General features: G+C 42.3%; 4 protein-coding genes across 8 annotated transcripts; 3 read left to right on the top strand and 1 right to left on the bottom strand.

The window, feature by feature from the left end:
* Positions 1 to 3,016: 3,016 nt before the first annotated feature.
* LOC136784974 (uncharacterized) lies at positions 3,017 to 7,340 on the bottom strand. Its single transcript, XM_066745950.1, has 6 exons — positions 7,185 to 7,340; positions 5,261 to 6,779; positions 4,693 to 5,134; positions 4,358 to 4,573; positions 4,001 to 4,230; positions 3,017 to 3,854 (listed from the first exon to the last, which is right to left on the bottom strand). The coding sequence occupies exons 2-6, from the start codon at positions 6,766 to 6,768 to the stop codon at positions 3,722 to 3,724; spliced, it is 2,529 nt and encodes an 842-aa protein (XP_066602047.1). The 5' UTR covers positions 6,769 to 6,779; positions 7,185 to 7,340; the 3' UTR covers positions 3,017 to 3,721.
* Positions 7,341 to 7,704: 364 nt separating this feature from the next.
* Positions 7,705 to 12,623, top strand: LOC136784973 (putative sodium-dependent multivitamin transporter). Of its 2 annotated transcripts, none has more exons than XM_066745949.1 (9): positions 7,705 to 8,187; positions 9,063 to 9,192; positions 9,271 to 9,492; positions 9,573 to 9,913; positions 10,004 to 10,123; positions 10,243 to 10,460; positions 10,528 to 10,745; positions 10,835 to 11,097; positions 11,182 to 12,623. In XM_066745949.1, the coding sequence occupies exons 2-9, from the start codon at positions 9,073 to 9,075 to the stop codon at positions 11,486 to 11,488; spliced, it is 1,809 nt and encodes a 602-aa protein (XP_066602046.1). In that variant the 5' UTR covers positions 7,705 to 8,187; positions 9,063 to 9,072; the 3' UTR covers positions 11,489 to 12,623. The 2 variants fall into 2 exon arrangements, with proteins under 2 accessions (XP_066602046.1, XP_066602044.1); XM_066745947.1 differs by lacking the exon at positions 7,705 to 8,187 and adding an exon at positions 8,375 to 8,554.
* A 3,641-nt stretch (positions 12,624 to 16,264) lies between these two features.
* LOC136784970 (sodium-coupled monocarboxylate transporter 1) lies at positions 16,265 to 21,861 on the top strand. 3 transcript variants are annotated; one of them, XM_066745942.1, is made up of 8 exons: positions 16,265 to 16,900; positions 18,475 to 18,829; positions 18,952 to 19,177; positions 19,273 to 19,636; positions 19,747 to 19,965; positions 20,091 to 20,274; positions 20,382 to 20,666; positions 20,817 to 21,861. In XM_066745942.1, exons 2-8 carry the CDS (start codon positions 18,488 to 18,490, stop codon positions 21,078 to 21,080), a joined length of 1,884 nt encoding a protein of 627 aa, XP_066602039.1. In that variant the 5' UTR covers positions 16,265 to 16,900; positions 18,475 to 18,487; the 3' UTR covers positions 21,081 to 21,861. The 3 variants fall into 3 exon arrangements, with proteins under 3 accessions (XP_066602039.1, XP_066602038.1, XP_066602040.1); XM_066745941.1 differs by having other exon boundaries at positions 16,265 to 18,829; XM_066745943.1 differs by lacking the exon at positions 16,265 to 16,900 and having other exon boundaries at positions 18,543 to 18,829; positions 19,092 to 19,177.
* Positions 21,862 to 22,054: 193 nt separating this feature from the next.
* Positions 22,055 to 25,537, top strand: myd (mayday). 2 transcript variants are annotated; one of them, XM_066745945.1, is made up of 5 exons: positions 22,055 to 22,292; positions 23,075 to 23,589; positions 23,708 to 23,971; positions 24,060 to 24,277; positions 24,367 to 25,537. In XM_066745945.1, the coding sequence occupies exons 1-5, from the start codon at positions 22,273 to 22,275 to the stop codon at positions 24,544 to 24,546; spliced, it is 1,197 nt and encodes a 398-aa protein (XP_066602042.1). In that variant the 5' UTR covers positions 22,055 to 22,272; the 3' UTR covers positions 24,547 to 25,537. The 2 variants fall into 2 exon arrangements, with proteins under 2 accessions (XP_066602042.1, XP_066602043.1); XM_066745946.1 differs by having other exon boundaries at positions 23,070 to 23,589.
* Positions 25,538 to 25,564: the final 27 nt, after the last annotated feature.

Genomic DNA, 25,564 nt, shown 5'->3' with positions numbered 1-25,564 from the left:
CACCCCCAACTTCTTATTAGGGACACTACTCGATCTATCACCTTATCGCTCATTATTCCGCTCCAACAACCGTGATACTTTGATCAAAGTCCTCTTTCAACGAAATTCTATGCCAACTCGCAATAAATCGACAGCTGGAGAGCTCGTAATAAAGATACCTAGCTCCCATGATAATCTCCCCCCGGTCGGGTATACGTCCATAGGATATCTTACCTTTTTTTCTTTTTCTTTTTCTTTTCTCAAATCTCCGCACCTTCGCATTATACATTTTTTATTTGCCCCTTTGCTCCTCTCCACTCTTCATCGCCAAACCGACGATCGAGAGCTTCAAATTCTTTCTTTCCATATATATATATATGGCTGTGTCGCGGAATATAGATACTTGTTTCACGCTGTGCTTTTTGCTTATCGAGAAAATCATTATTCCGCTCTTGAAGAATCATTCGTTTGTCCCCGTGTATACCATTTGGGCTTGAAAAAGCCTCGGATAATTATGAGAGAAATTACCCTTGTGCATGTGTGCATGGACATGTGTGTATATAAATATGATATAGATGCACGTGTGGAAATAATTCGTTGCAGAATGGGACGTACAATTCCCTCGAAATGTATAGAGAGAGAGAGAGAGAGAGAGAGAGAGAGAGTACACACGCATGAAATAACCGAAGGATCCATTTATAAGCGAGAGTATGGCCCACGAATTTGTCCAATTTTTCATGGAAATTTCGGTATTGGATATGCTTTTGGAAAATACAAGAGTAGAGTGCGCGTGCACGTAGCTGGCGCGTGTCGCGTCGTACGTGCACGCGTATCGCTATAGCCATGCATCAACACGGATTCCAAAGACCGTTTCGTCGACAGAGGCAGTGAGAGCAGCCCCCTGGCAATATATACCGGCCGCCGGGAAGGCTAGTTAGCAGCGTATTCATTACAAACCCCCGTCCTCGCTCCTCTCGTCCCAGCGACAATAGGAGAGAGTGAGAGAGAACGCGCGCGCGCGGTTAGCAAGCCCCTTTTAATCTACCACAAATACCTTCATTTTCCACTCAATTATCGCTAATTTTCGTTTTGGAACGGAAACAGCGGGAAATCCATCCCAGGTGCCGCAATTCGTCCGCGTTTGTTTGTTTTTCTCCCATTCAATCGTTCGTTTAGATCTCGTGGCTGCTTGTCCCACATCTCGCCTGGATTCTACATTTCCATCATAAAACTCCACACTGCCTCGCTCTCTATACGCAATATAACCTTTGCCGCACCATTATTTCTAACGAGACGCGCAGGAGGAGGGACCATGTCCAATGTTTAGCGCTCCGTGGAAGAATTCCAAACGAGAATCGACGCGAGAGACATGATGCGAGGGAGTACGAGCCGATGGGACATGGTGACTGCTGACTAGTGACACGGAGTCATTGGTTTATGGAACGCGAGAGAGCATTCCCCCGTTAAATCACGCTGGAATTATGCAGTACGGTTGCTTGAACAATTTTCCAGCCGTTTAAACCGCAATATCTTTCCTCCTCTGACGGACCATCGGTACCACCAGTACACCAGCCAGCCAAGCATACGTACGCTCTCTTCTTTCTTCGCCAAACAAACAAAAGAAAGAAAACAACCTTCCCTCTCCTTCTCTCCAATGTCAAACCCACGGCCCCTAACGCAATTAGACAATTATGCAAATCCTCTCCTCGACTCCTCCGACGCATCGCCTCTCTTCATATCCAGCCATCTTGAATTTACAACCAACATCACGCTCTTCAACCTACAAAGAAATCAAGCCAAATTAAACACAGTCCAGTGATTTTAATCGTGTCTGTGCTTCGACAGATTCTTATATATACATATATATATATATAGCAACGAATAGAATGTCCACCAAAGTTGTCGAAAAACTCACGTAATTTTTGTCATATAATAAGAAAGAAAGAAATTTTTCACAATGTGTGCTGCCCGTTGTACCAATGAATCTTGTCCATTACACGTAGATGCAGAGAGCTTGGCTATTTTTCTCCAAAACTTGAGAAAAGAATTCTTCCACCTTGTTTGCTCTCCACTCGAACCATGACACTCTCAACGAGAGCTTTGAGCATTTTTCCATAGATTTGCAGAGAGTATGTTTGTTTGCGGTTGAGACGCTCGTTTTGCCCGACCCTACGTATATACTTTTTAAGGAAGAATGATCTTGTCGACGTGCTACGTACAGTAATTGATTAATTCAAGGTGGATTATTGTCGCTACAGGGTCTATCATTAATATCAATAGAGAGAGAGAGAGAGAGAGAGAGAGAGAGAGAGGAAGGATCAATGCTGAAACATGTACACACTCACCTCCATTTTGTCGAGTTACCCTAATTTAAGCCCCGATCAGACGTAATTCTATGATACAGCGAGGGGATGAAACTTAATTCCACCCCCACAAAGTAGTCTCCTACGATCTTTAATTCTAATGTTTGCCATGAGTTATTGTCGTGTTCCAGGCTGGTTACGTAATTAGAATTCTATCAATAGCCAATAAATAAACTTCAATTATAGCCAGTTTCGTTAAATTGGTACGACGAAGCCAATGATAGTTGGTATTGGTAAGTCTTCCTTTCAATTTACCCCCTGATGTTTGAGTGGCCGCTTCCTCCAAGCCTCTCCCTCCACCCCCACCCCCCTCCCCCCTTCATCCCATCCCTCTCCCTGTCCCTTCTCGCCTGTAAGAAGATGAAAAAATACTCTGTAAATTATGGGGCAAGTCGCTGTTCTTGGCTCGTCCACCATTTCCTATTGGATTTTATTAAATTCAATATTTGACGGATCATCGAGACGACACGGTTATTATATCGTATAACGTACTTTAAAGCTCAGGATTTAGCATCGCTCAACGGCATATGGCACGTATCTCTTACTTATCTTGATTAAAGCCAAATAAAGACAGATGTCCAGAGCCCATTAAATATATTCCATTTATGAACACTTAAGAGTTTAACAGTTAAAAGTAAAAAAAAACTTATAATGTAAAATCAATATTCCGTCGATAAAATTATACATATTTTAATAAAGCGATTCACAAAATTATCTCATATGTGTGTGTGTGTGTGTATTTATATGTATAATATTTTCCGAGTATTGTTTCCAGTTCACCCTGTCCAGGGTAAATCACAAAAAAAGGATGGATAATTCAAACATCAAATGTGTATTTCCTGAATCAAGTTATATAATTACAGTACCTGCTACTTAATTTATCTAATTTCTTTTTCTAGAAATAACCAGCTGGTATTTCTTTCACACACAACATTTCCGTCGTTCGTTCGTTCGTTCGTTCATTCGAGAGAGAGAGACAGAGAGAGAGAGAGTATAGGACATCTCAATTTATCATTCCGAGGACCAAGAGAGAATTCTCTAATCTAGGTGAGAGAGATATAAATGCATGTCAATCGCTGTAATCTCAGAATGCATCGCGCGCGTAGATCGGTCACTGGAAATAACTTACACCATAGGAATTCACATTTGTATTTACGCATGAACAATACGCAGTAATGATGATTTTCTAGCGCGAGAGAAATGTAAGTTAAAATGAAATAATCAGCAGCTTGTGTGTGTGTGTGTGTGTGTGTGTGGGTGTGTGTATTGCATAGTAGACATATTTAGGTAAGTAGTAGATGTTAAAACAATCTCTTTGTCGGTCTTCCGTCACATCCGTTGAGGCGAAACTAATGATTGTTCGGCAGGAGAGGTCTCTCTCACTTCTTGCGCTTCGCCTTACGTCGACGACACTCGCTTTTGAAGGAATTCGCCTCGCTCGTCGTCCTACTTTGATCGCCTGGCTTGCCATGATCGTACAGGTTATTTAAAAAATCTTCGATATCTGCCTCGCTGTGCGCAAAAAAATGAGAGAAAAAAAAAAGAAAAGAAAAAAGAGAGAATATATATAGAGTCAGTGTCTGGGGAGATGGTTAAAATGACGAGGAGAGTCCCCGATTAAAATACAGGAGACAGAGACGCTCTCTCTCTCGTTTTACCTTTTAGGGGAGTCGACCTGCTGGCGCTTCTTCGCGTTATTCGGCGTTTGCGAAGGCGTCCTCAATCCCAAAACGATTCTGTATTGAACGCTGTGCGTGTTGGCCCTGAGATGCTTCAAATTGCTCGCCTGACACGCCGCCCAATCCGTTACATCGTACACGACACCATCCATACAGGCATAATAGTACCAGAGGAACCCCATTAACCGTGACTCCGCCCATATGTCACCCTAAAAAATCATCAGAGTAATCAGAAAAGTCATGAAAAAAAAAAAAAAAAAAGAAACATCGAGAGATACAGGCTAGCGCGAGATTGCCTTATCAATGGATACTTTATCGATAAAATAATCGCCCGACCTCTTTCGCGCTATGACGTATTTTACACTGAGCGCAAAATCGTGCCGCATAGCACGGACGTTGCGTTGGAACACGCTTGTGTCTCAGGCCGCAATTCGTACACCTTATAGTGTTCGCAGCCTGCTCCATTTTTCTGTGAAGCTGAGAGAGCAAATCGTTCAACTCGTTCCAAGCCGCTTCCACTTGGATGGTCTGATCAAACGCTTTCCTACGCTCCTGAAATTTCACAATGAGCATAAATCAATGAACCCGCGATCCGCAATAATCCCGAGGCGATTAAGGCCGCTCGGATAGACCGGACCACCGCCTATACGCCTATATGTGCCTCTCCCTACCGTTTCGCCGATTATGTCGAACGCGTGAACCAGAATCTTAAATGCCTCGTCGGCGCCGGGCTGATTATTCTTATCCGGGTGCACGAGAAATGCCTGCCTCTTGTAGTACTTCTTAATGTCGTCGTCGGAACAGGTCGGGGTAACGCCGAGGATGCTGTAAGGATCCTTCCCTTTGCAGTCGAGCAACCTCTTCATGGCCTCCTCCCCGGTGCTCGGCAACGCTATGTTACTCTTCAATCCGTTGCGTATCCACATATGGCCCTTCTCCTTCTTCTCGCGCTTGCCATTGGTCTCCCGCCAGAACGCGTATTTGCTACTACCGAACCAGCCGTCCACTCGCCTCCCGAATGCGTTCACTATGCTAAATCTGGAGAAAGCTCCAGCTATGTATATTCTTGAATACCTCAAGTATAATATCGTATGGTACCATGCACATTTTCCACTGAAATATAAAAATTCAATGAATTACATCGGTCGCGCAAACAAACAAACAAGCAAACAAAATTACGATATCGCATGCACTCCCGGCGTATCTTTACAAGGAGCTTCCCTCGATATTATTACTTACAGCTGAACTATCAGATTGGCGCTCATACTGACTACATCGCATATCAAATGTAGCAGCCAATAAAATATCTTTAATCCTATTTTGCTCCATCGATACACGTATTTGTACAAATGTTTACACAAGTCTTTAATGGAAGCATCTCTATTGTCGTTCTTATGATTCCTCTGTCCCTTCTTCGTCTGTGACATCTTTTCGTTATGGGATCTCTTGGAATTCTTCTCCTTGCCATTCTTTCTCTCGGGCTTATTTGCCTTGTTCAATGCTTGATGATTTTTCTCAATCTGCTCGGATTGCGGGGCCTTGCTCAAGCCATTGATCGTGTTTAAATTATTGTTGATCTGTATGGACCTTTTCGGCGGACAAGTCTTGCTATTGCTGTCCGGAATTTTCGTGTTGTTCAACGTCTCGCTCCTCTCCAACTTCTTCGCTGGCTTCCCGGGAGCCTTCTTCCTCTCCGACTGTTCCGTACCGTCAAACTCGCCGAGCTCTTGAGTCTCCAAGTTGTCCAAGGACACCCATCGTCTAGGAAGGCTGCAATTTTCCTTCTCCGATTCGTTAATGGAGATCGGGGTTTTTGGTAGATTGCGGTCGTCGCTACCGGATGAGTTTTGCCTCTTCAGCACAGGCGACTTCCCCTTGTTCTTCGCATTCTTCACCGACACCTTCTTAACGGTCGACTTAACTTTCGGCTTCGTCGGAAGAGTTATCAGCGGTGATGGGGGAGCAGGAGGTGATTTTGTAAGGATATCGGAGTAAGATGGCTTGACTGGCGTAACTTCCACCGTCGCTACTCTACCCACTTTAATCTCTTTCATCTCTGCGCTATTCCTAGCCATCTTATCAAAATCACTCACTTCCGGAGCCAGCGTCGTAGGTGCGGCCAAGTTTGGCGTTCCCCCGAACGGACTATACGTCCCGGATTGATTTGGGACCCAGTTACCAACCAAATTGTCAATGAACTGCTTCCCGTTCATATTCTGGCTAATAGTCTCGTGGCTGAGAGGAATGCTCTGCTCTCCGAACAAACCGTACTCTCTGTTCACAATGGTCTGAGGGGAGTACGATGGTAAGGGACGATTGTCAGGTATGCTTGCAGTACCATCCGAATAACTGACATTTATATAATTGGTTCCATCTATGCTCATCGTTTTCAACAGATCACTTCCCTCGTTCGCACTCATGCCACGACCAAGGCTTTGCTGATGATAATAAATTTGATCCGTTGTATTGGCCTCGTGATTAGAAATATTCTCCATGTACAGGGATTGCATCAGCGAATTATTCTGGGTAGATTCGACAGTGCTCGATTGTAAGACGCTATTTCTAATGTACCTTCCAATCTGGCAAGGAGCGTATCCTCCCCAATTCGAAGCTAGGACATTCTGAGGAGTCCCTCCAAATTGTACATAGCCATCGTTCATAGTTTCGCAATCTGCTGCCGTTCTCTGAATATAATTATTCAGAGGAATACATCTGTAGCCATCAGAAGACCGTTCCTGCTCCGACATGATTTCAAAATCTATAAAGGAACAACGAGGAAAGATCCTATTAGCACCTCATAATTGATTGTTAATATAAATAGTCATGATCACAGCTGTCATATTGGATAATGGAGCAAGTAACACTAAACTCTATCTTTAGCTAAAATAAATCTTCACTGCTCCCTCTTCCACCCTCCCTCTTCCCCACAAATGAATCTAAGCTATATTTGAAATATTACAATATTAATATTCCATTGAAATTGCATCCGAGTACTGGACCAGATAACACGATATTAGACGTTACAAAACTCAAATAAATGGACCTATGCCTATATGGGAATAAAAAATCCTGCTGTTTTGTAACCTAAACTAAACGTAAATAAAGGCTGTCGTTGCCAGATTAGCCTCGGCAATAAGACACAAAGATAGAATGGAATACTCACATTTTGGACAAAGTAATTTTTAAGTGCTATTAGTTTGCATTCTGCTAAGAATTAGTTTAAAATCTCAATAATATGAGTTTGTGGTCTTTCTCGCATGCCTACAATCAGATCTACAATGTATTCAGGATTACCAACATCAGCTTCTTTTCTCTCTCTCCTCTCTGCAGTGCACGCACATACATATAATAGTATACCAACACGCGCGCCACCACCGCAGCTGACCCCCAATCACCACCCTTCTTCCTCCTCCTTCTCCTAGGGTAAAATTGGGAAGAGTAGAAATCGATTTTACCGTCAACATAGGGATACAAAACACGACGAAAGGTAGTGCTCTGTATACATACATACGTGCATGTGTAATAAACTAGCGCACTATACATAATAGAGGAGAGACTATAGATTAGAGAGTGTGTAGAGACTAAAGTGGACTAAAGACAAGAGCGTTTAATTATTATTATGTGTGTATATGTAGTACATACATATATCGATATGTGAAAAGAAGATGAAGAAGATTCCCAGTTCCCACGTGCGATGGCCACTATCATGTGTCATTCATTATAATATATTCATGATAACTGATTATCAAAGAAATTTAATAATGTGCGGTGTTTAAAAGAATGAATTTCATTGATGAAATTATTTGTTTAATTGTAGTAACATGTGATATAAGCTACGAGCCAGTATAGTTGCAATTTTGTAAAAGGAACGCGTGCTGATTTTTTGAAAAATTGAAAGAGAATTTATAGCCCACGTGTTTATACTCGATCGAAATTGCCAATTCGCGCATATTTATCAGTACAAACAAATAGCGCAAGTCGACGAATTTTAAAACTCGACGTTTGTCACTGCGTACTATATGATATACTCATGAATTAACAAGATTTTCAATCGTACTTTTGCTCGTATAGCTGCAAGCATAAAATTTTAACCATTCTCAGTATTTTAGTATATTAAAATACGCAAAAGATCGTGTGTTACTAGGGTTACACAGCTAGGCTTACAGGTAAGTTATTCATACACATAGACAAACTGCGGAGTGCAGACAGAGAGTGTGCAGAGTAAACCTATGTAATGTACATATATGTATGTACGCGTGCACATACTGCACATGTACGTATATGTGTAACTGCCGGGGGGGGGGGGGGGGGGGTGGAGAGATATTTCGTGTGCGCGTGTGGGATGGTGTAAGTTTAGGAGCACGTGCGAAAATGGTGAAGAAGTTTCGATTGTTAAAAACAGGCCCACTGGCGGGGCATACAAAAAGCGCAAGCTGCCAGTACTTTACAAGTTCTCTTAACGATTAGTTAATCCATAGATACGCCAAGCAACTGATTTCTGTTCCTAGCGTCTCGATAAATTCTGGTTATTCAGTAAGTTAGAAATTGACGATACTTTCATTCATTTTGTCATTTGAAAATTAATTCAAATATTTACAATAAATTGTTGCAGCCCATTTTTACGATGCTCTATCATCATTTTCAATGGTTTTTACTAATATTACGTAATTGAGATTAGTAAAAATAATAATTATAGAAATGGTTTAGAATATGCAGGGTCAATTAATTTTTAACCTTTTTGATTAAAGTGCTGAGTACTTCTGGTACACGTATGAGTTGATTCAGCCAATAGCAACCATTTATGTGTTATAACTTTGAGCCAAAGGCTTAATTGATTAAGAAAGTTTACTTTAGTGATATGATAAACCTGAGCCACTAACTTGCTTCATATTCTTTTATAGCGTAAACCTTTAACAAAAAAACTATTTACAAGTATAGATGAAGACGGTGCAATCTACAGTCTTATCAATTTGCATTATTATTCAACGCTTATCATTTACAAACAACTGATTATCTAATGCGTGATCTTCTCAAATTTAAGGCACGACAAAATGGCAGAAACAGCGAAATTAGGATGGGTGGATTACTTGATAATAGTGATAATGCTTGGCATCAGTGTTGGCATTGGCATATATTACAGGCTAACAGGAGGGAAGCAGAAAACTATTTCGGTGAGGGACAATGACTTTCTTTTGAATACAAATAACTACTCGATAATGAGATCTAATACGTAAAATGTCCTTTCACAGGAATACTTTGCGGCTAATAGGTCGATGAGCGTTATACCTGTTGGTATTGCCTTAATGGTCTCTTTTATGTCCGCTATAACATTGCTGGGTGTGTCCGCAGAAAATTATATTTATGGTACTCAATTTGTAGTAATCAACATATCGTATCTGCTTGGTACGCCATTGGTGAATCATGGATTTTTACCTGTTTTCTTCAAATTGCAAGCGACGAGTAGCTTTGAGGCAAGATAGAGATTACGATTTCTCTAAAGATTTAGAGCAATCCAAATAATCGTCATTTGTTTTTGTCTCGTCTTTTGCAGTACTTGGAGAAACGTTTCGGAGCTGGCGCTAGAACTGTAGCGAGCATTATTTCCTGGCTTCAATTGCTTCTGTATTCGGGAGTAGTTCTCTATGCGCCTGCAATAGCTTTGGAAGCAACAACCGGACTGTCTAAAACTCTAAGCATTGTCATTATAGGTCTTGTTTGCGCGTTTTACTCAAGCATAGGAGGAATCAAAGCTGTTCTGATGACCGATGTATTCCAAGGTGGTCTAATGTTTGTTTCCTTGTTTGCAATAATTGGTACTGCAGCGCACGCTGTCGGAGGTTTAGACAGTATATGGAGATACGCGGAAGAAGGAGGACGCATACAATTTGATAGGTGTGTGTGTCCAAATAATCTTAATCTCTATAGTAGCTTGGGGACGCTCGTATCAATACAATTTTTCACTAATAACCATTTTCATTCTAGTATTTCAATCGATCCCACAATTCGTCATACATGGTGGTCTCTGATCATAGGAGGCTTTTTTACATTTTTATCTCTCTTTGGTGTTAATCAGGTTCAGGTTCAGCGTATGCTGACAGTAAGGTATACATGAAAATATATTCCTCGGAACGAATAATTTATTTTTATGAATAAATAGCCCATTTGTATTTAAATGTGGTTATTCGAAAAAGTCAAGTCATTCAAAATTTGTTTGTTTGTAGGAGCTTGAATTCAGCCCAAAAAGCACTGTGGCTAAACTGGCCTATTTTATCTCTTCTTTCAGTAACTACATGTTTTTGTGGCCTGGCAATATTTAGTAAATACCATGACTGTGATCCAATAGCCCAAGGTAGAATAAAGTCAATGGATATGCTAATGCCATTATACGTTATGGATACAATGTCCCATATACCTGGGTTAGCCGGCCTCTTCATAGCAGGTAATAAGAATTTATCAGATTTCTATTTAACCCGATGTATAAATTTAAATGAATATTTTCCTAACAGGTATATTTAGCGCAGGATTGAGTACAATATCGGCAGCTTTAAATGCATTGGCAGCTGTGACTTTGGAGGACTATTTTAAGCCGCTTTATAAAAGATTTACAAATCGTGAATTTGATTCGGAAAATGCAACGATACTTGGGAAAGCACTTGCTTTCGTTTTCGGACTTTTATGTATAGCGCTTGCTTTTGTCGCCCAGCTCTTGGGTGGAGTGCTTCAGGTACCGTCTCTAGTAATTTTATTTTTCTCGCTAAATTCAGAGTAACCATTTGACTCTACGGATTCTCCCGTCGATCTCGTACATTTCAGGCAAGTCTAACAATCTTCGGAGTGGTCGGTGGACCACTGTTGGCCATTTTTACATTAGGAATGACTAGCGAAACCGCTACCGAAATGGGCGCCATTACCGGTGTAATAAGTTCACTTTGCTTTTGCATGTGGATTGCTTTTGGCCGGCCAAGACCTACTCCTCCCGTATTGCCAGTTACGACCGCTGGCTGTGGCAATCAGACTTTCTTAGTCAATGCCGTCAGCCAAATTCTATTTAACGTCACAGAGCCAGAAATCCAAGAGTAAACAAAAGCTGATTCGTTTCTTACGCCTTGATAAAATTGAAGAAATGAATGTAATTTAATGCTGAATATTTTTTCTTGCAGAGTCAACGATTCCTCGTATTTCTACTTGTACAGGATCTCGTATATGTGGTACTGCCCGATAGGCTTTTTCCTAGCGTACTTCGTGGGCTTGATCGTTAGTTACTTAAGTCGATGTATACTAGGAAATAAGATGACTGATCTCGATCCAAACTTATTTTTTCCGATATTCGGCAAAAGAATTGAACGTCGTCAAGAGAGGGCTGCGGAAGAGCGTCAGAATGGATTTACGGATAACGCATTGTCAACGAAATACAGCTTTAACAGCGGGAAAACTGACTATTCGGAAAATTGCAGCTCGGCTTTATGAGCGGTGCTTGGAATATCAGTAGTCTGTACTCTATTTCTTTGAACATTCCGTATGTCGAAAATGCTCTGACCAAAAAAAGTCATATATGTTCTCTACCGTGCTTTCACCAGCGTGAAGGTTTTAAGTGTTCATCGAAGGAAAAGCTACTTATGATAATCATCGTAATTGTAAAAAATTATCAAGTATTGAATCGTCTTCCAATCAGTGTTTTATAAACTGCCATTTTATATATTTTATTGTAAAGAGAATTTACTATTTTTGCCTGAATCGCACATTGCGTTGCACGAGTGTATAGGGAACGGCGGATAGAGATAAATAGCTGAGATAGCTCAATACAGGGGGTTACCTAAAAGATTAGTGTAAGGAGAGTAATCAGATTTTTTATGGTGTTAATGGGGTAGAGAAAGTAATAGATTTTAATGGTGACGTGCGAAGATCGTTGACCAGATTAGTAAAGGTGAACGAATAAAATCCATTGACTCCGTTATCACACAAGTTTCTTCTGTATAATCATGCGATGACTCTTGTTCCTTTTGTTTCGTGTGTCAGGTGATTTACGAATGAAACTTGAAAAATCGCAGCATCGTTCCTAAATTCGGTTTAAGGATTAATTATTTACACAGAGAATATATATTAGAGGTACAATTTTTTTTATAGGGTACTTTATTTTTTAGCGTTTTTAGAGCGTTGCGTTTGAATACTTTCTTATAGAGACACACACACACACACACAATTGTTACAGTTCTTTTATAGTTTTATACCCCATTTAAATGTTATTTGTCACACTTGTGCGGCAGCGGTACATGAAACATTATACTTGTTACTAGTCATTTGACGAGTAAATAGGTGTTGTGTCAGTGATATGTCGTAAATGCATACGTTTTTTATTTATGGAATATATAAATATATATACAATGCAGTGTCGACTGCATCTCACTGTTTCTCCTTGAATAAATGTATATCGCACAGTTTAAGATTGTACCATGTGTATACAGAAAAAAAAAAGAAAAAAGAAAAAAAAAACCTTGATCACAATTATTACAATGAAACATTATGAAATATTTTGATGAACGAATGAAATTAGGCATAATTAAACTGTAAGATTGTCGAAGTAAAGTGGTGGAAGGGGAGGAAATGAGAGTGGAATGTACGATTGCAGGGATATAATAGAGGATGAGTAAAGCGAGAGAAGACGTGGGTCAGCAAATCATTTAACACCTCTTGGAGTAGAATGCCATATAAAACTTGTTGATGAATTAATTGGTCGCTAATGAACGTGACTAACTCGCGGGGGGAGAAAACGACGGTGACGTTTGGTGGCTGATTTGATTCAGTGGAAAAATGATTAAAAAGGGCCCGGTCGATCTCTCTCAGTCCTATCATATATACCACCACAAATTGAAACTGGTTTCATCCGGCTGCCAGTGGTTCGATCTAACTTTGCACAAATATCGATGTATTTCGCAAATTTTTAGGGATTTTCACCTTTTTCAACGAGATACCCCAGCGCATGTCGTGTAACCTTGGATCCCCACGCTTCCCTGTGTCGTTGTAATTTTAACTATTCTTCGAATTGATTCAAAGTCGACCTTGTGGCCACTCGAGGAGAGAGAGAGAGAGAGAGAGAGAGAGAGAGAGATTAAAAATTAGCCTAGGTCGAATTATATATTTTACTGTCAAGGCTTTCCTTGGCTCAGCCCGAATATACTTTTTAACTCTGGTTCTTAATTAAATACAGCGCTACACGATTTTAATAGAAAATAGGAGTATCGTATCCATGCATTATGCGCGAATATCGTTTTGGTAATTTGAACAGAGGCACCTCCACTTTGTTACTTTTGTAGTCGGTATATGATTTTAAATTAATTAATCTCACTATAAATGTGCCAATTAAAATGTATTTATCAATTTCAATCGCGCCCTTTTGCTATACTCGTTAAATTCGATTCGTCAAAATTGTCATTGTCCACAATCAATCTCCCCTTCCTCCCCTCCTCTCTCTCTCTCTCTCTATTTACTTAACACTCGACACATCGTCCTTCTATACAGTTTATCATTTACATAGACTTTTCGATTTTAATTCCCATAACAAAGCGAATCACGATCGCTTTCGTCGTCTTCCACATTTGCAATTTTACCAAAGTTTCTAATTTTTCACGAGAGATTCGTAATTTTATTATTATTTTTAACGAGACAACCAGTGAATATATCTTTAGTTGTATAATAGAGTGTTGATGTTCCCTGTAATTTGAAATCATTGAATTCGCAACGGATGGAGTTTGAGAATTTGCTATAGGAGAGAAACTTTTGGAAGGAGAAAATTCGTGAGTAACATTAAAAGCATTTTGCAATCCAACTGTAGCAATCTATAGCATGGAAGATAATTAATTAACAAGTTTTCCACATACGCGCACGACACTTGCGTTTTATTTCCCTGCACTGTGCTCTTTGATCTCTTGTTTACACCGCGCGTGCCAATGTTTGCCTTTTTTCCTCCGTGGTTTAACGCACCTCGATATATTCTAGTTCAATAACCAGTTAGATCCTGATTAACAGAAGATCTATTTGCTAATTATGCCAGTGTAATTATTACAGCAGCACACGTGCGTACACGCGACTAGGATCGTTTCCTCTCTCTCTCTCCTTCTCTTTCTACTTCTCACCGTTGTTTATCAATATCGCAATTCTATTTTCTCAATTGATTTGATTAGCCTCGATTGCATCGTGCTCTCGATTTGCCAATTTTTCTCTCTCTCTCTCTCTCTCTCTCTCTCTCTCTCTCTCTCTCTCTCTCTCTCTCTCTCTCTCTATACATATATACGTATACTGGAAGAAAAACTAATGCTCTCTTTGATAAAGCAAAGAAATTAAGTGGTGAGAAAATTGGAAGAATTTCTGTAAAACTAAGAATGGACGTATCACTCGAGTATCTTTAATCTGTCCAGATTTGCGAGGAATTGCGGGAAATTGAAGAATATAAGGGGAAGGGGGAGGTTTGGTTAGAGGGAAAATTAGGAATAGTGGCAGGGTATATAAAAATGGGAGAAGAAAAGATGGATATCGGGATGAGAAGGCGAATTGGTGGCCGCGTGTCCGGTGCTCGCTCGTTTGCCGCCCTTTCTTATTGTGACTTTGAAACCGGTTTAATCCTGATCATATCGGTCGCTCATCATATTTCTCCTTAGAGTTCCTCTGACAAGTCGATATTCGTGACGTCATCAGCGCTCACAGGTCGCTCTCAGCTGGCATTCCCCTAATAAGATGATTCCTCCAATTAAGCATATTAATTGTTCGCTCCGGCACAATAATTACTCTCTAATCCTTAATAGTGCTCGCTGTGTGCAGGCTTGTTGTTTTCTTCTTTTCTTCTCTTCTCCTTATCCTTTCTCAGCAGCAAGATTATCGTCAGAATGTCCACCGAGCGATGAATGCGCATCGTATTCCAGCATATTGTTCTGACTTTCCGTTGTTGCCGCGGTGAGTGGTGACTCGTGGGGATAATGCGACACACACACACACACACACACACACACAGTGATAGGGATCTTCTTTTTGTCGCGCGAGGAAATTCAGGAAGCGAGCGCGCGCGCGCGCGCGCTGCGCTAATGGTCCAAGACAAAAGCGTGTCAACGCTACTCTGCTTTTGGTCCAACTTATTTTTTTCTTACTTCCTGGCGACGGCACGTGAATCAAATTCACGTGCCGATGTTTACGAGGGACCTGCTGGGAACATGTAACAATCAAGAGGTTGCAAAACCGTCGACCATTCACTCGATCATTTTACTTAACGATTTTACATATACATACATAGATTTAACATCTGTTTAATCTTTTTCCCTCGCATTATTCTGCAAGAATAATTGCATTTTGGCAATGTAAATCTCGCGCGCGCGCGCGCGCACACACACAGCAACCTCTAATTATTAAAGACTATAAACATGTATAAGACTGGAGAAATAACGCGTTCAATCTTATCTCGGAGATAATTAATAAATTAGGTTATAGAATGTAAAGAAAAATTTGGTAAACGCGCAAATTTTGCATTTGTATACAGCGGCAAGAGCGTATAATATGGTACAACAATCAAGTTGTGCTCTTTTGCCATAAGCAATGTAAATTTACAGCGACAGACGCGCGAGGTTTATGAAACTGTATACATAAATGCCGTTGTAATTTAGAAAAATTGTTTACACATCGTGGAGCCTCTCGATCATTCTCACCCATTATTCGCCAACGAACGGACAAGGCAAGGAGAATAAAGCGCAGCTGAGAATATAAGAAACGATGGAAATGTATAGCGAATAATAACCGTTGGATTAGATATATGGCAATTTTATCACCCATCAATTTCCTCGTAAATTCTCCAAAACTTACGAAAAGAAGATGTTTAAGGAGCAATTTCAAGGGTATAATTATAAGGATCGCTCGTCAATTTTCTTACGTACAGTCTTCTCATCGACACGAAATACGCGCATGTATTTCGTGCCGATGAGAAGACAAAAAGAGAGAAATGTGAAAATAATTTCCAATGTTTTTAATTGTTTGCATCGTGTGAGAAGGTGGCGAAGGGGGAAAAAGGCCCGGGCCCCCGGCTTGCGGATGACGGAAAATTCGTAGAGCCGCGCGTGTTAGTTTTATGTCATTGGGTTTTCGAGAGGAGCAAGCCCAAGCTAGGCCCCGGCCAGCCGCGGAGGATCCCATCGTTCGACCGCTGCAGCGCGATGGAAGGGAAGGGGGATGCTTCCTATATATAAAATGGCGCTACGTGCAATTAAAACGATCAGTCTCAAAAGAGTTTCACACACTTTCAAGTATTATCCCTGTCCGCGCGCGGTACTTGCACACGCAGTGATAGCTAGCCTCTTGGATTCGGTTGGATCGGGCCCATCCCGCACCATATATAGCACTATATACTGGCCGATCGCGCGCGCGCGCGCCTGCGTGCACTAGAATTTCGTATCTCGCATCCTCTTATTCGCGTAAAAATTCACCATGCGCCATTAAACGCAATTATATTGGGCCGCGAACCACACACACACACACGCAGCTCGATTCACCACATACATTTTAGTGCGCGAGAAATCGCGGTAATATATATATATATATAGGAATTGTTAAAAGAGCATCTCGTCGCCGCGGTGATCGCGCGTCGAATCAATTTTCGAGCTAGAGGGAAAAATCGTTGGATCGATCGGTACTCTACTTTGCCGATTATACATATGCGTTACGCGAGGAGAACCAGCAAAATCATTCAACTGCAGTTTCGCACGTTTTTGCCAACGCCACGCCACGCCACGCCACGCCACGCCACGCCACGAGGGATATCTGCGGGCTGAATATTTTCCCGAACACGTGCAGGACATAGCCAAAGCTGCGTGCCTCTTATTCTCTATCCTTTTGCGATATAAACCAGTAAGATTTTATCTCAATGTTTTTTCTCTATGTCTGTAGAGAAATTGCTGCAGCGTCACTTTGAAATATCACCCTGCGTACATATATATGTATATATAAACACACGTACACACAGCGATTGCATGGCGCGAAGATTCGATCTCCATTGCATGATTTTCAACATATATAGGTATTATATGTACATGCATCGATGAGCGCGTTCGCTGCGATACGTGCGGTGCGCGCGCGGCTCGCAACAATTTCCGCTTGTCGCCTTCTCGTCGTCATTAAATGTATACGCGGCTATGTGAGCGACAATGGAATTTTATCATTTATCCTGCATGTATAGCAAAAGAGTCGATGATTCGGTACGTACGCGCGCGTGCTCCTTCTCGCAACCTTGAATTTTTCGCTACGCGCCTCTATAGGGAGGAATATATCGCGCGCGAGCGCGCTCGCGTTTAGAGAATTTTTCCAATTTTCCTTCCACTCTTTTCCCTTGCGGCGAATCGACGATTGGTCTCCCCGAGGCTGCCGGGACTAACCGGTTAAAACCAGAAGTAGCCAGAGCGAGTCCTTAACGACTCTGCGCGCGCGCGCGTTGGTGGTGCAGAGAATTTCTGCATGTATATACGCGCGTATATACATATATATACATATATGGAATCGCGGGGCAGAACCGTTTAAACATATTTATTTGCCCATGTCGAGATGGAGAGAGAGATACACTGATCGGGCGATATATACTATATATATATATATATATATATATCTTACGCTGCAATGCTGCATGAAAATGCCAGATCCGGCGAAAAGTCGATCGCGACCCTCTACATCTCATCGCGCGTCCTTCCCATGCATCTTTCCAATAAATCTCCATCCCACCAACTCTCGACACTTTCAATCCAGACCAATTTCCGCCAATGCTACCATGCTATATGCTCGCATATAAATTCTTTTGATCCCGCGCGCTGGAATTCAGCTCAATTGACTTTAAACTTGACTCTGCGAGTGACCTTGAGGAGGACAGGCACGTTGATCGATCGCGTTCCAGAGGAAATCAATATGACACGAGCGTAGGAGCTTTCGGCTCTTTACCTCAAGTTTTTTCTTTCTTTCTCATTGCTCGATCGATCGTTCGCATCGGCCGTAAATCACGCGCGGAAATATCGTATAGATAGGAGAATGTAAACAATAACCGGGGATTTATATCGGAAGAATATCGCGTTCCTCTCTCTCTCTCTCCTCTCCTCTCCTCTCCTCTCCTCTCCTCTCCTCTCTCTGGCGCGCGTGGCCATAAGCATCGACAGTGCTGTGCAAGAAGAGCAGTTTTTTCGTTCGATCAATCAATTACATTTTCTCGGCTGATATATACATATAGCTGCAAGAATGTACAGTGTACTAGTATAGCATTGTTCCTCTTCTTTTGTACACGCACACATATACTTGCATGTATACGTGTTTTTCAAAGACGGCATAATGTGCTGCAAAAATATTGTTTCGACGAATAAATGATATATGCGTTTTCTCCCTCTCTCTCTCTCTCTCCCTCTCTCTCTCTCTCTCTCTCCCTCTCTCTCTCTCTCTCCGTGCAGGTGAAGCGCAAAGATGCGTGCACGTGTATTGGTAGCATTGTTCCTCTTCTTGTTCATTTCCGCGTCTTCGGCGGAGCAGCGACGATCAACGGTGGAAGAGGTCGAATGCAGGAACGAACATCCTAGCTTGTTGCATGGATTTTCATGGGCGGATTATCTCGTGCTGGCCACGATGCTACTGGTTTCCTGTTTGATCGGGACCTTTTATGGATTCTTCTCGAAGAGACAGGAGACCAGCGAGGATTTTCTGCTGGGTGGCTCGAACATGGGGACCTTCCCCATGGCCATGTCCCTGGCAGCCAGTTTTATCACCGCCATTGAACTATTGGGAAATCCTGCCGAGATGTATGCGCAGGTGATATATACATATATAAACTTGCATGCGTGTGTGATTCAGGAATAAAGAGATGAGATGAGCGAGATGAAAGGAACATTTTTGTCAGACGTATATCTATATACGTATATATGTATATGCAGGGCACTCAGTTCTGGATGACCTGCATGTCGTTCGTTCTGGTAGTACCGATCACCTCGCGACTCTTCCTACCGGTGTACATGAAGCTCAGATTGACATCGACCTACGAGTACTTGAATCTTCGTTTCGACCGTCATTGCAGACTGCTGGCCAGCTGCCTTTACATGCTTCAGATGATTCTCTACACCTCCGTGGCCGTTTACGCTCCGGCATTGGCATTGAGTCACGGTAAGATTGCAGCGCGCAGCTGAAATTGTCTGCGTGTGTGAAAAACTATATATATGTACATGTGTATGTACGAGGGGTTTGCCTTACTTTCGCAGTGACCGGCCTGAATACTTACATAGCTGTAACTCTAGTCTACGTAGTGTGCATTTTCTACGCGTCTCAGGGTGGTATGAAGGCGGTGATAATGGCGGACACGTTCCAAGCAGCCGTCCTCATAGGTTCGCTCTTCCTCATCGCCGGATACGGGATTAATTGGGCCGGAGGTTCGGCGACGATCTGGCAGGACAGCTGGCATTCCGAAAGGATAGAGTTTTTCAATATGGATCCTAGCCCCACCGTCAGGCACAGTTTTTGGAGCGTCGCGATCGGTGGTACCTTCTATTGGACCACCATGTACTGCAGCAATCAAGCCTCCATCCAAAAGTACCTCAGCGTCGAGAGCATCTCCCAAGTCAGGACGTATGTTATAAATTCTCTCATTATCATCCTTCTCCCCTGATGCCTATAGTATATATATATATATACCATACATGATGTATATGCATGCAAATTTCCGAAATTCTCTTCAGGGCCCTCTGGGTTTCGTCCTTCGGACTGATCATCATCTACACCATCAATTTCCTCACGGGGATGGTTCTGTACAGTGTTTACAAAAACTGCGATCCCCTCTCGAACGGGGACATAACCGGAAACGATCAACTGCTTCCCCTCTACGTGATCAATTACATGGGTATCCTCCGTGGTGTTCCAGGATTCTTCGTTGCTGGTATCTTTGCCGCCTCTCTCGGGTCCGTGCATCATGTATATACTTTAACAATTGATCTCAGTCTTTCCATACATGCATATATTGTATAGCTAAAGGTTCATCATCTCCTCTTTTCTTTCTTTCTTTCTTACACGCGCATGCATGCAGAACCGTCGCTAGCGCTCTCAACTCGCTGGCAGCCATAACCTGCGAGGACATTCTTCAGGGACTCATGAGGATAGAGGTACCAACGAGAAAGGGTGCCATTTACGCCAGATGGATCAGCATCTTCTTCGGGGCCCTCAGTTTTGCCCTGATCTTTGTCGTCGAGAGACTCGGCGGAGTGCTTCAGGTATATATATATATATATATATATATATTTATACTCGTAGACGCGCGTCTCTCGCATTGTTTGATTTTCGAGACGAATAAGGAAAGCGCCAACTCTGGCTTATTCAGGTAGCACTGTCCTTCAACGGTATGGTGGGCGGAGTGACGCTGGGATTATTCTCATTGGGGATGTTCGTGCCATGGGTGAATGCGAGGGGAGCCATATCAGGTGCCATTAGCAGTTTAGTGCTGGTACTCTGGATCGGATTAGGGGCTCAGATTGCAGTGCTCAATGGGCAAATTAGCCTCGATACCAAACCCGTGTCCATCGACGGTTGTCCCTGCGTCAACTCGACGGCTGCACCCTCCACTCAATACGTCGAGCCACCGGAGGAAGTCTCCGTCATTTACCAGGTACACGAGCATCTCTTACTTTTTTATATAAATATTTTCTTTAATTTTCAAGGTCGCCGCAGACCAATAAGATGTATTCCTTAATCCCCCCCCCCCCCCCCCCCTCGAGAATGTCATTTAATCGATCGTCCCCTTGCGTGTGGTCCGCAGATAAGCTACCTCTGGTACAGCGCGATCGGTTGTATCCTGACTATCGTCATTGGACTAGCGGTGAGCTTCTTCACCGGATTTCAGGATCCTGCGGAGCTGGACCAGGACCTGCTCAGCCCCTACGTCTCGAGTTTCTTCAGATTGGAGCAGAAACCGAGCTGCAATCGAGTGGCCAACATTCACGGTATCGCGAATTTGGCCCTCGAAATGGATGACGAGAAATCCGACGGCAAAACTCCCAAATCCTCTCCCCTCCCCTCATGAATCTCCTACCTTCCTTCCGTCAAAGAGAGTACTATACCGCGGCGCGGGCGCGAACCAGGACAAACACATTAGACTTGTGCCCTGTAGCTTAAACGACGACTGGATATAGAAGAGTATAAGACGCCCAACTCGCGTATAATTTAACTTAGACTCGAACTTTATTCTATATAATAGTTGTAACGTTTTCTCTCTTCCTTCCTTCCTTTTCTTCTATGCATATTCTCTCTCCGAGAGTGTAGTAGTGGTTGTGTAGTCGAGGCTTTCCTAGTAGAGTTGCGCGATATACACGCGCGCGTATAATATGTACATATATATATGAACATTCGCGTGGAAGCATTGTTGGGCAAAAATTTTTAATCGTTGGATCTTTCGATACTCCCCGGATTCGTCGAAGAATCCATTTTTAATCGCGCCTCCTCTTCCGTTTCTTTCTCACACATTTTACTCTTATTCCTCCCCACCATCCCCCCCCCCCCCTCCGTCTCCCTCCCTTATATCTCTCCTCTTCTTTTTTAAATAGAACGAATGGCAAAATTTTAGCCCTTCAATGATTTTCTAATGACCGCCAAATACATATAATCTCTGTCTATTTAATAGCGCCATTGGCGCAATTAGTGTTTTTGTAAACTTTGCGCACCTCTCTCCTATATTATGCTCTCGCCAGTGTTTATTGTAAATCGCAATTGCGATATATTTATTTGTCTGTTGTAAATATACGTGTGAAATGCGTGTGTGTGTGTGTGTGTGTGTGTGGGTTATGAGAGAGAGAGAGAGAGAGAGAGAGAAAATAAAGAAAGAGTTCCGTACCGCTCTCAGAATGCGGCATTTCTTTTAATTTTCAATCAACCTTCATCAATGTATATAGAATTAAAAAAAAGACAAATTATAATAGAGATTGGTTATGACGATTGTTCTGATTGGGAGAAAGTGCAGGGAAAAGGTGTTGTGCGTGTGTTTGTACGTTTCATAGAGAGTGGGAGGTTCGAGTGAAAGTGGATCAATACGACTGAAACCGTCGGCGCCGAATGAAATGGCAGCACTCTCCTCTCCTCCTCACCTTTCTCCCGCACCGTCCACGATTTCAAGAAAATCCAAAGGTTCGAGAAAGCCTAAAAACCTCTCCGTCCCGATCCATCATTGAATCGTCATCAAACTCAATTCCTCGATCCTGCGCTAAACGAGATCGCTCAGTATGTGCGACGCAGTGTACACGTATGTATATGGAGTATAGTTTGTTCACGTTTCTCTCGCCTCTCTAGTTTCGACCCGGTGTGTGTGTGTGTGTGTGTGTGTGTGGGGGGGGGGGGGGGGGGGGGAGGTTCCCGTGCACGAGTCGAGCTGATTCCAACGAAACGCGATATAAACTCTAGGCACGACAAATATTTCTTCTCGAATGAAAAGACACAATAAACTATACAAGATTCAATTTCGTATCATCGGTCGATTGGATGTAAATCTTAATTTTCCATCGTGTTACACTGCACATATACATATGCAGTATATTTATTAGAAACAAAGTGAAAGTGGCACACGTGTCTGAAAATGTCAGAGTGGTTGCAGGGTGTCTGCTGTAGCAATACTGTGTAACCGGATGATATCCAGGATATTTCGATCGGAATACTTTTGGAGAGAGTCGAGCGACGAGCTGCAGGCAAGGACCGTCGGAAAATTCATCTCGAAAGTATAAAATATTCATATAACAACTGCATCAGAGCTGGAGAAGAGAATACCTGCGATTTGATGCTGGCAGTGAGGCGGCCATATGGCGGTAAATTTGAATATTCGCCGATCGAGAGTCGAGTCGACTGTGTGCTTCCGGTGAGGCGAGCTAGAGGGGGACAATGATGCTATATATAAAATTAATTAAAATCCTGCATGGTATTCTCTTATAATTATCGATATATGTGTGTGTGTGTGTGTATTATGAGAAATTGAAGAAAGGGTCGAGAGAGAGAGAGAGAGAGAGAGAGAGTTAAAAATGTGTGACAGGGAAGGATGACGATTTGGAGGTTTCGTTCCGATTGGCCGCCGAGATTTCTGCGATGGAGCGTCGCGGTCTCTCTGATCCTCTACTTGTCACTGCTGTTCATGCGTTACAATTGGAGCGTTCGATTGAAGAGCAACGACGTCGACGGGGTTCTCGTGGTGACGGTGGAGCAGAAGCAGCAGGAGGAGGAGGACAGGGAGAGGAGGAGAGTGATCGAGAGCTTGCTGTACGAGATGCAGGAGGAGAGGGCGGCCAGCAGCACGGTGAGAAGGACCCTCCCGCGAAAGGACGAGGCACTTTTCAAGCCGCCTGCTGCGGAACACCTCGTCCTTAGGGACAATCGACAAGATCCGAGGACGCTGCTGGAGGACGTTTTTCGAAAAGCCGACGCCAATGGGAACGGATTGCTCGACATTCAGGAATTGGCCAAGTGGATCCATGCCAAGATCACCGAGCACATCGCTCGTGCTCTCAGGGAGAACGTTGGACTCTTCACGATAATCGATAATAATCCTAGAAATGGTATCTGCACTATATATATATATATATATATCATATAGGGATAAGAGCTACTAGACGCTTCACACACAAATGTACGAGGCACCCTATATAGGTCATTCACCTTTGCGCTATGTTTCAGGCGAGATAACGTGGGAGGAGTACCACGCGTATTTCTTACGGTCCCATGGCTTCTCCGAACGTTACATAAGCTCTCACGACAGGAAACACAAAGAGATGTCGCGTACCCTGAAGGAGAGCATCATGAGGGACCGAGCGAGGTGGGCGGAAGCTGCCAGAAACGATCCAGATGCTTTGACCTTGGACGAGTTTCTCGCTTTCACTCATCCAGAGAGCAGTCATCGAGCACTCTTGCAAATGGTCGATGACCTTTTTGAGAAATTTGGTGGGATTTCAATACTTTTCTTAGCTTCCTTCCTCCCCTCTATATGTGCATGTGCTCAATTACCCGCGTATATCATATATATGCATAGATCGCGATGGGGACGAGTTGTTGACCGAGGACGAATTTTCCGAGCCTCCCTCTGATGGAATTGGTCTGGAGCTGAAGGAGGACAGTCGTAACGATGAACATGAGGAGGAGGGTGAGAGGGATGAGGAGGCACTGGCTGGTAGCGACGAGAGGAGAAAAGAGTTTAGGCACCTCATTGATAAAAACAGAGATGGCAAAGCTGACAGGGCTGAATTACTGGTGAGAGATTACGTACATCTTCAGCTATCTATATACATATATAAAATACTCGAGATTCGCGTATGATGAAATCTCTTTCTTTCGCCCAGATGTACATAGACCCTAGAAATCCAAGGCATGCCATTCAGGAGGCACAGCACTTGATATCATTGTCTGATAGCAATCAAGATGGCAAACTGGATCTATCCGAGATTTTCAGCAAAATGGATCTTTTTCTAGAGAGCAAAATGATCGACACTGAGAAGAGTTTTCACGATGAGTTTCGATAGTCCTTTCTAACAGTATCTATACTTTATTGTTCTTTACAATAACGAGTCTGTGATAGTCGTAATGACACGTCTAGAATATACCTACATCTCTCTCTCTTTCTCTCTCTCTCTCTCTCTCTCTATCCCTATATATGAATATATGACAACGCAATCAATCGCGTTTTTACACTATTCAAAACTGAGATGTAGAAAAACAGGTAAATCCGTCCTCCGTGAAACTTTTGTCTACTCTGCTCTAACAAATGTTTCTCGTTGATCAATGAATTTCTATACGCAACATATATATATATATATATATATATATATATTCTACTGGATAACGTGAGAGACTAATAAAGTATAATAATATACCAAATGTGTCAAGTGTGGATTGACTTGTTAAAAACCATCAAGATCTACCTCGATTCGAAAGATTATTGTTGAAACTTTCTGACAAGTCTCTGTTTATTCACTTATTTTAACCAGGTTTAACAAAATCTTATACAATGTAGAGTTATTACGTCTCTAATAAAAATCAGTATAAATGTTTACGATACAACGAAGATTGAAATCAATTGTTATATAATTGGCTAAATCGAGAGAAGAGACAGCCGTAAGCTTTATAAATTGTAAAGTTATCGTAATTAATTGACACGAATCAGTTTCCCATTTATTTATAACAATAACAATAGCACGCCTAATAAATTCGGCAGCTTGCGATGGTATACAGTCCAATCGGTGCACATTGAATGTTACATTATTCCTTAAGCACCTCTCTCTCTCTCCCTTTCTCAATAAATTCCCCTGTTAGCTCAAAGCTTGAAGCACCAAATCTACAAGAGTGTACAAAGTAATATATTTACAAGTAAATTGCACGAGAGGAGTTTTCGTCAGCGCAACCATTAATTTTCTTTGTCCTTGCAACGGAAACCTGTCATCCAGTACCAAAGTACCAAATGTAACGAATGCAAGTATAGTTTCTAATATATATATATATATATATATATATATATATATATATATATTTAAAAAAGGATAA

Source organism: Prorops nasuta, unplaced genomic scaffold (genome assembly GCF_024137725.1).
Source record: "Prorops nasuta isolate Cenicafe-Biocafe unplaced genomic scaffold, Cenicafe_Pnas_1.2 PNAS00110, whole genome shotgun sequence".
In the NCBI taxonomy this organism is placed as follows: domain Eukaryota; kingdom Metazoa; phylum Arthropoda; class Insecta; order Hymenoptera; family Bethylidae; genus Prorops; species Prorops nasuta.
This window is presented reverse-complemented; position numbering and strand designations above follow the sequence as displayed.

What these genes read in the sequence shown, in the direction of transcription:
- LOC136784973 (XM_066745949.1), top strand. Translation starts at nt 9,073, where the DNA reads ATGGCAGAAACAGCGAAATTAGGATGGGTGGATTACTTGATAATAGTG. An exon ending in GGAAGCAGAAAACTATTTCG is followed by an intron (nt 9,193 to 9,270) that starts GTGAGGGACAAT and finishes GTCCTTTCACAG; the next exon opens with GAATACTTTGCGGCTAATAG. An exon ending in AGCCGGCCTCTTCATAGCAG is followed by an intron (nt 10,461 to 10,527) that starts GTAATAAGAATT and finishes TTTTCCTAACAG; the next exon opens with GTATATTTAGCGCAGGATTG.
- myd (XM_066745945.1), top strand. Translation starts at nt 22,273, where the DNA reads ATGTGCGACGCAGTGTACAC. An exon ending in CGATAATAATCCTAGAAATG is followed by an intron (nt 23,590 to 23,707) that starts GTATCTGCACTA and finishes GCTATGTTTCAG; the next exon opens with GCGAGATAACGTGGGAGGAG. An exon ending in CTGACAGGGCTGAATTACTG is followed by an intron (nt 24,278 to 24,366) that starts GTGAGAGATTAC and finishes TCTTTCGCCCAG; the next exon opens with ATGTACATAGACCCTAGAAA.
- LOC136784970 (XM_066745942.1), top strand. Translation starts at nt 18,488, where the DNA reads ATGCGTGCACGTGTATTGGTAGCATTGTTCCTCTTCTTGTTCATTTCC. An exon ending in AGCATCTCCCAAGTCAGGAC is followed by an intron (nt 19,637 to 19,746) that starts GTATGTTATAAA and finishes AATTCTCTTCAG; the next exon opens with GGCCCTCTGGGTTTCGTCCT. An exon ending in AAGTCTCCGTCATTTACCAG is followed by an intron (nt 20,667 to 20,816) that starts GTACACGAGCAT and finishes TGTGGTCCGCAG; the next exon opens with ATAAGCTACCTCTGGTACAG.
- LOC136784974 (XM_066745950.1), bottom strand. Translation starts at nt 6,768, where the DNA reads ATGTCGGAGCAGGAACGGTCTTCTGATGGCTACAGATGTATTCCTCTG. An exon ending in TCGACATAATCGGCGAAACG is followed by an intron (nt 4,574 to 4,692) that starts GTAGGGAGAGGC and finishes GTGAAATTTCAG; the next exon opens with GAGCGTAGGAAAGCGTTTGA. An exon ending in CAGGTCGACTCCCCTAAAAG is followed by an intron (nt 3,855 to 4,000) that starts GTAAAACGAGAG and finishes TTTTGCGCACAG; the next exon opens with CGAGGCAGATATCGAAGATT.